Source organism: Leptonychotes weddellii, chromosome 6 (genome assembly GCF_054177405.1).
Source record: "Leptonychotes weddellii isolate Sample4059 chromosome 6, ASM5417740v2, whole genome shotgun sequence".
Classification (NCBI taxonomy): Eukaryota; Metazoa; Chordata; class Mammalia; order Carnivora; family Phocidae; genus Leptonychotes; species Leptonychotes weddellii.
Window position 1 is genome coordinate 78,987,380 of NC_138374.1, and position 8,443 is coordinate 78,995,822.

General features: G+C 56.9%; 1 protein-coding gene across 2 annotated transcripts in view; it reads right to left on the reverse strand.

Moving 5' to 3' along the window:
- Window positions 1-1,565: 1,565 nt before the first annotated feature.
- PARP1 (poly(ADP-ribose) polymerase 1) overlaps window positions 1,566-8,443 on the reverse strand; it is a 33,658-nt gene continuing 26,780 nt past the window's right edge. Inside the window, exons 16-23 of one of the 2 annotated variants that reach the window (XM_081824417.1) lie at window positions 6,699-6,821; window positions 6,146-6,274; window positions 5,049-5,147; window positions 4,517-4,669; window positions 3,555-3,682; window positions 2,852-2,913; window positions 2,198-2,312; window positions 1,566-2,050 (exon numbers count right to left, since the gene is read on the reverse strand). In XM_081824417.1, coding sequence (XP_081680543.1) covers window positions 1,969-2,050; window positions 2,198-2,312; window positions 2,852-2,913; window positions 3,555-3,682; window positions 4,517-4,669; window positions 5,049-5,147; window positions 6,146-6,274; window positions 6,699-6,821 — 891 coding nt within the window. In that variant the 3' untranslated portion in view covers window positions 1,566-1,968. The remainder of the gene's footprint in view (window positions 2,051-2,197; window positions 2,313-2,851; window positions 2,914-3,554; window positions 3,683-4,516; window positions 4,670-5,048; window positions 5,148-6,145; window positions 6,275-6,698; window positions 6,822-8,443) is intronic. The other variant, XM_081824418.1, reaches the window with a different exon arrangement.

Below are 8,443 nucleotides of genomic sequence, written 5' to 3' on the forward strand. Positions count from 1 at the left end.
CTGAGACCCAGACCTCCATAGCGACGGACCCTGCGCTGGGCAGGCCTCCAGCGTGGCCACTAACCGTCGGGGTGGGAGGGTGTCCGCTTGCTCAGGGCACAGAGCTGGGACGGTCCGGGCAAAGGGCCCTGGGACATTGTCGTGGCCGTTCCCGCCTCCAGAGAGGGCAAGGCAGAACCGCCAACACGGATCCGCCGGCTACCACCCTGCAGGGACAGAGGAACAGGGACGTGCGCGGCTTCTGCCTCGAGGGCCGAGACCATGCTCGTGGGCCCCCCAGGGGACCGCAGTTCAGCATAGGCCCCAAACCCCCTCCTGCTGGGGTTTCTGTGAACGGCTTAAAAAAAAAATTAAAATGACCAGAATGCACTTTGGCTATGCCCTGGGATAGGACTTGACTTTTTTTAAGTGAGGAAAGAAACTTAAAAATATAAATACTGAAGCATCGTATGGTAGGTTCCCTTTGAGAAGATGTGAATTCAGAAACACGAACCTCTTTAAGAAATCAGTTGTGATGACAGGGAACCCGCTGAGCAACCACTCCAACCTAAAAATACTTTGTTCATCAAGGACTGCGAGGATGATTGCCTTTCTCCGCGCCAAGGACGGTGAAGAAGAGAGAACATTCGGGATGCAGGAAGCCTAAGCCTTGCTGACTGGCTGATCAGGAGCGCGTCTCAGGTCAAAGGCGCCAGGGACGAGTCCAGGACGCTGGAGAAAAGCAAGGACGCCGCTATCAGGTGAGGTCCTGAAGTCGGACATGAGCTCGGGCCCCTGCTGGTGCCACCATCAGAGTAGCTCCACTCCGATGGCACCCCCTGCTTCTCTCTCTGCTCCGGAATGCCGTCTGCGCCACTTCCCTCACCAAAACCCCCACCTAACTTTCAGGTTCCAGGCATCGGCTCGCCGTGCCACCACCGTCTGGCCCACGGGTCCCAGGGGTCACCCTGCTGTCCGTTTCGGGCTCATCCCCCCTGCAGAGAGCAGCGGTGGCGGGCTGCGTGCTTCATGGACGGTCAGACGACAGGACGTGCACCGGTACCACACACTCGGGGACCAGAGAAAGTGCACGCGCCTCCCGGCGTCTGGTTTTCTACCGCCCAGACGGGCGCTCCCACGGCAACCCCGTTAGCTGCCGGACGTTCTGGGGTCCCACAAATACAGGTGCCAACAGCCCCCTGTAGTCTTTGTGGACCTTGTGCTGTGAGGGTGAACCGGATCCACCGTCAGCACGAGACCAAATGCACAATACACAAACGGAGAAGATATTCCCGTTTAAACGAGAAGCACTATTAGCCCCTGGGAGTATTAGCGATACCATTTTCATCTGGAAGACAAAACCGCTCACGGGAAATTCGGGAATTTCAAACGCAACTTTTAATTCACTGCACTATGTATTCTGAGAGCTTCCACATACAAGCGTGTCCAGAAGAGGAAAGCACTTTTTTGTTTCTAAGGGTGAGGAAATTGTTATTATTCCTCCTCCTGCTCTCCCCACAGAACTCACACAAAAGAAGCTAAAATAAAAAGGGACAATAAATGCAAAATAAAAAAGAAAATCTAAGTAGTACGAAATTAGTTTTTATTTTTACCTCAAAATAAACGCTTAACATTTTTCCAAAACCGAAACTAAAGGTGAACACTTAGAAGGGTGGGCTTGAGTTCTGCGTCCGCTGGGGAAGCCGGCAAGGCAGGCAGGCATTCTGACGTGTGCGGTTCTTCCCGCGGGACTAGTCTAGACCCCCAGCCCCCACTTCTCTATGGTCAGTCGGCAGTCGCAAGGGGGCCCCTCCCCCGTCCCACCCCCACACCCACACAAACAAAGGATTTGGGAAGCTGGGGAAAAAATCGTCTAACACGTGAGCAACATTCATAGAAAATCCCTCATCAGGAGATGCCGAGAAGGCTTGCTCTGCGGGCGGCCTCTGCACCCCGGCCCCGGGCTGCGCCTCAGCCACACGCCCCGGCTCACCACAGGGATGTCTTGAAGTTGAACTTGAGCTTCAGCAGGTACTTCAGGTTTACCTGAGCAATGTCGTAGACGATGTACCTGGAGGGGACGCGTGTCAAGGAGCGCACGGTTTCACGGTGGCCAGAGCACGCGCTGCCCCCATGCCGGTCAACCAGGCGCACGTGAGTGACCGCAGCCCCAGAACGTCCCTCTGAGCGGACGGCCTGGCTCCCTCGCAAAGGATACTCGTTATACAGCAGGCAGGTGTCGCTGACGCCGGACGAAATCCCCGTCCCCAGGGGAACTTCCACACCGTCCATAGTGATACTGGCTGCAGGATCAGGGGTCGTCTTGCCCAAACCTGCGGAACCATGAGGACAGAGATTGGAAATGTTCCAAGATGAGATCCGTTTTCTGTCAGTTCTATGTGTTCGTTTTAAAGACGTGCCCGCATTCCCTACTCTATCCTTCTTCCAGATACAAACCCGTAGTTCTAAATCAAGCTCCCAGGGCGCATGCCTTACTGATTTCGGTAACAAGAGCAGCGCCCCATCCCCCAGCCCGGATTGTATTTCTGCTGAGCCCAAGTCCGAAGCAGTCACTCCAACCTGGCAGGTGGAGGCCCTAAACCAGCAGGTGCTCCACGCTCCAGCAATCCCAGATACCGTGGGCAGTGCTCCGTCAGGGGACGTCCCTGAGTGCTGCCGCTGAGAGTTGTGTTAAAACCCAAAGCTGATGCCGCCGGTTCCTGGGGCTCGAACCGAGACGCGGTCAGCACTTGCGACACCAGCAGCAGACAAGGCGACCTGATTTTCTAACGGACCCCCAGCTGTTTTCCAGCCAGAGGCGCGCGGCCCGCTGGGGAGAGACGCTGGAGCAGCACTTTCTGGAACACGGTACCTTTGACGCTGTGCTTGCCCTTGGGGAGCTTGCTGATGTGTGAAGCGTGCTTGAGTTCGTACCTACGGGAGAGAGGACCGTCCCAGAAGGGCCTCTGACCCCGGGCTCTCAAACCACCAGTGTGATGAGCAGGAGGCCAAGTGAGAAGAACCACCCAGCCCGCACCCATGGTTTCGGGAAGTGAAGGCGCAGTTCCCGTGAGCGGCCTGTGCCGGCCATCACTGCTATGGGGCCACTTGGCTGTGGCCGGCTGCTCCAGAGGCTTCTCTGTCTGCCCAGGCCATGAACCCCAGGCCCCTGCTCTATTACACGACCCTGCTCTCTGCGTCATGGTGACGGGACCAAGGTGGACACCCGATGCAGGCAGGACCAACTGGTTTTCTGCAAGGACTCTGAAACTGGGATTGACTCCAGTTTGATCTGAGTTGGTCTTAAACGTTTTAACATCTGTGGGTACGCATGCGTGTAGGGGGCGACCCATCCTTTGTGCAATTCAGCCCACAGAGAGGATGGACGCTGCCAGTTCCTGAGACCTGGCTGGATTCCTCAGCCCTGCGGCTCCCTCGGTCACTTAACTAGAACCGGTTTCTACCATCGTGGTGGGGAATTTCCAGGGTCCCCTCCCGGCCAAGCAGAGCTCTCCTCCGTAGACCCAGCGCGTGCGTCCCCAGCAGCGGCCCCAGCCAAGGCCTGGCTGACTCACATGTTCCCGAGGGCGACTTCTCCCAGCAGGATCAGGCCCACGGGGTCTGCCTGGGACGTGCGGCAGTAGTTGGCGCTCTTGGAGACCATGTCGGCGAAATAGATCCCTTTACCAAACATGTAGCCTGTCTGGGGGGTGGGGGTGGGAAAAGGGCCACTGAAGACCTGGGGCTGTTGGTGGCACCAGTGAGCTCCCGAGTGCGGACCACGCCCCGAGGCCGAGCTCAGGGGCCAGGCTGTTCGGACCCTGGTCCCGCCGGGCCCCCAGGACCGCAGGGAGCTACATAACCTCTCTGCACTCGGGAAAGACACCTCACAGGCCCTTGTGAAAACTGGCCAAGTCCGTAAGCATTTTGATCAGTACCCGGCACGTACAAACACCCCACAAAGGGTGGCTCTTATGCTCACGTCCTTCTGTCAGTCAAATGAGAGGCTCAAGGAGGTCAGGGGATTGGCCCAGATCACGTGCTACCACGTGGCACCAGCCAGCCACCCCTTGCTCCCCACTTGTTGCAACTGGAAAGCAAGAGGCCTGCTAGACTGCCTCCGAGTGCCCGTCCCGCGGGTCACCTCTAAGCCCCAGGTGATGCACTGAGCCCTTGTGTTGGGACAGGGCCTCACTCACGCCCTCCCACGGTTTCCTGAGGAACACCCTGGGGCTCATGGGAGTCCCCCCCCCCCCCCGCCACGGAAAGCGGCAGAGGCAGGTCTGGACTCAGCTCGGCCCGTGGCCAAAGCCTATTCTTTGCACATCAACACACCCATCTGCTCTCAGGTTGCCCTGAGGCCCGGACACCTTGCATCTTTTGTTCCAGAAGCTACAGCTGACAGACGTGCAGCCACGTCATCCACAGAGTCAGGGGTGGGAGCACGAGGTGAAGACGCTCTCTGGGCAACGGCCACCTGTCGGCCGTCGCTCAGCCGAAACCTCATCTGGACAGGAGCCCCGGGCCAGCCACCTACCACGGGTGCCTCAGGCGGGGCGATGCGGAGGCCCTGGGACAGGATGCCGGCGAAGTTGGTGGCCCTGGAGCCGTGCCACAGCAGCCGGCGGTTATGCAGCTGCCGGAATGGCTCGTAGCGCCGGCTCTCGCCCTCGCGCTCGATCGTAAAAATCTGCTCGGGGGTTAAGGGAAGACGACGCAGGAAGCCACGTTACTCTAACAGCCAGACCCACCAGACCCGGCAGACAGGCCAGCTGTCCCAAAGACGCGGCCCACCGCGACCTGGAAGGAGGTGGGGTCAGGTGGGGACAAGCTGCCCTGCGCAGGACCCCCAGGCGCTTCACAGCGCGTCTGTCTCAGTGTACTTTCCGGTTCTCAAACGAGGCTTTGAGATCGGAAATGAACAAAAAAGATTAGGAAAAGAACCCAAAGCCACCCCCAGACCCTAAGACTAATTTTTCTTTCCACAAACAGTTCCTCTAGTCATTTAAAGCGAAGCGTCCTTTTCTACCTAGGCCCAGGCTGGAGGGAGCGGGCAGGAGGATTCTTACATCAATAACCTCCAGGTCGTACGCGTTGTGCGTGGTTGCGTGAGTGTTCTTAACATACTTCCTGATGGTCTCCGCTTCCTCCGAATCTCTGTCCACCACCTAGAACAATGTCGTGGAGTCAGAGCGAGGGGGAACCCCAGCAGAGCCACCCAACACGGGGGCCAAGAGATGTCCCACAGCCAAGACTGCAATCAGAAGCCGAAACAACCCCATAAACTGTCGGGATTTGAGGACAACCAACGCTCCGCATCTTTGAATCCTCAGGGCCCCGCCAGGTAATGGTCAATTTGTCAACGTAATCTCCGCCACACAAACACGAGTGCACCACGGGAAAGGCTGTGTTTTCTATTTTTGTATTTTTAGCCAAAGTGCAGAAAACCCAGGAATTCTGCTTTTCCTCACAACTTAATTCAAAGGCTTCAGGACAGAGAAAAAGCCCTGCATAGACAACCATGCCCACAGCATTCCCATCAAGAAGGTGCCCCAGGGACCAAACAAGTGACATTTGGTGGCTTATTCTACCCGGACCCACAGATCTATGCTCTGTCCTAGGCAAGAAGCAGAGGCTCTTTGCAGTGATGTAAACACCCCATCCCAGGCTCAAGGGAACCCGCCACACCGCAGGATCCCAGGAGGTGAGATGCGGGTGAGACCAGGCTCAAGGTCAAGGCAAGCTAGGGACCAAGGCAGGGTGACTTCTGCCCCAGCATGGCCACCTCAGCCCGAGAGTAGGAATCCAGGCCCCGTGCACTCATTACGGCTGTCACCAGGCACTTCCGCTTCTGAAATGGGAATGACAAACCTCCTAAAGCTCGTAAGTCTCCAAAATCAGATCCTCTCCAGATTAAGGAAAAATGAACCTTCTGGAAGGCCGCTCAAAAACGAGTCTCTGTACCCAAGGCCCTGGCTTGGAAGCCTGCCCGGCCAAGGTGCTTATTTCCAGGTGAGACATCCTCGGGTTTCCACGGGCCGTGAGCACAGCATCTGGGAATATGCTGGAAGTCCAGCTCCTGGGCACCAGCAATCTGTTTCAAGGAGCTCTCCAGGAGAAATGCATTCCATTTTGGGGATGAGCGGTTAGATGGGCGGCCTGTTACCTTAATATCAGTCTTGAGCTTCTCATAGTTGACGTCGATGGGGTCCTTGCTACCGTCATCAGAGCCCCCCCTGAGCAGACTGTAGGCCACCTCAATGTCTAGCAGGTTGTCCAGCATTTCCACCTTGGCCTGGAGGAACAGACAGAAAACCTTGGGCCTGGGACCAGGGTGAGGGAGACATATCTAGGTCTGGCAGAGAAAACCCACATGCAGATAACGGTTGGGACAGTGAAGGGGGGCCTCCGAGCTGGTTGGGGACACCCTGTCACCCACCCGTTGCTCGTAGTGAACACTGCCGGGATGTCCTGGGATGCCAAGGGGGGGCGTGCTCCCTGGGGGAAGGGAGAGCCAGAAGTTACAAGGCTACAGCAAGAACGGGGCGGGGGTGGCTATCGCTGGCGAGACAGGGAGGGAAAACCCGCCTGTCTGGCCTGTGGTTGGTCTCTTCGATGTGGGAAGAAATGCTACTTCAAAACGGGGGCCCAGAGGTGGGGCCCCTGCCCTGAGGGAGTGCCACCCAGGCCTGCACCTCCCTCCGGAAGCCCCGGGCTACCTGCACACAGTCCGCATTGTTTAGGAGTGGGGGCTTCTTCATCCCAAAGTCGTGGGGAATCAGGGTGTAGAAGCGATTAGAGAGATCCAGGATCTGGGAGTCACTGCTACCCTGGGACACCGCCTTCAGGGGAGGGGACAGAGACGGAGACAGCGAGTCTGACATGGCTCGGTGTGGGCACGAGCCAGGAAACGCAGGGAAAATGTTCAAGACCAGCTCATGTTGGTGTCGAGCCGGCCCGAGTGCAGGATCCCCCTCCCCGCGTAAACTTTCACTTCTACGGAGACCTGTGACACCCCCACCACCGCAAGGTGTCAACTGTAGCATCTAGGTAGTGGGTTCATGTGCACTTTTTTTTTTTTTAAAGATTTTATTTATTTATTTGACAGAGAAAGAGAAACAGCATGAAAGGGGATAGGGTCAGAGGGAGAAGCAGGCTCCCCGCCGAGCCGGGAGCCTGATGTGGGACTCGATCCCAGGACTCCGGGACCATGACCCGAGCCGAAGGCAGATGCTTAACCATCTGAGCCACCCAGGCGCCCTCATGTGCACTTCTAATAAAACTCTTTCAACTGTTTCAATGTTTGGGAACTTCTCACAAGTCAAAAGGGGAAATTCACTGCTATGAATTCTGGCAGCCCGCCCCTTATCCACGGATCTTCAGCCTTATTTAAGGGAAGGAATTCGCTTTTCTTGCACATGAAAATTCAGGTGGCCACACACAGGCTAAGTTCCCCTTCCTGCATCAGTGCCCATTCGTGCTCTGTTTGCAGAGGTGCTCAATAAATGCAGAGATGGAAGAGCAGGACCGCTGTGATGCTGGGCGGGCACCTGGGTGGCCACAGGGTAGTGGAAGGGCCGCGATCTGGCCCCCTGCAGGCCTCCCACCCCCCCATCCTCAATTTCCGTCTGTGTTGCAGTTGGCTCTGCGCCATGGGGAAGGATGCTCTCCCGGCCTCTCCCCCGGGATTCTGGAACAGGGAAGGGGCCGGGGCTCAGGATCAGCTGCGTCTCAGCACCAGCTGAAAGTCTGCTTCCCGGGAGCCCCCCCCCCCTTCACAGGCCAGCCCTGCACCTCGGCCCCGCAGGGCGCAGCAGGAAGGCCCCGCGGACTGGGGGACCCTGTGGGGTGCCCGGTGAGGTGCTGACCAATGAGCATGAACCAAAGTGAGGAAATACTTTGCTCTCTTTGATTTCCCAGTAACTGCAAAATAATTTCAGCCTCTTTTTAAAACATTTTAAGTCATCTCTACACCCAACGTGGGGCTTGAACTCAAGACCCCGGAGATCAAGAGTCGCACACTCCACTGACTGAGCCAGCCAGGTGCCCCAATTTCAGCCCAATTTTTAAGGATTTTATTTATTTGACAGAGAGAGAGAGAGTGAGAGCAGGAACACAAGCAGGGGGAGTGGGGAGAGAGAGAAGCAGGCTTCCTGCCGAGCAAGGAGCCTGATGCGGGGCTCGATCCCAGTACCCTGGGATCACGACCTGAGCCGAAGGCAGCCGCTTAACGACTGAGCCACCCAGGCGCCCCTCAACTCTTTTTTTTTTTTTTTTTAAAGATTTTATTTATTTATTTGAAAGAGAGAGAATGAGAGAGAGAGCACATGAGAGGGGGGAGGGTCAGAGGGAGAAGCAGACTCCCCGCCGAGCAGGGAGCCCGATGTGGGACTCGATCCAGGGACTCCAGGATCATGACCTGAGCCGAAGGCAGTCGCTTAACCAACTGAGCCACCCAGGCGCC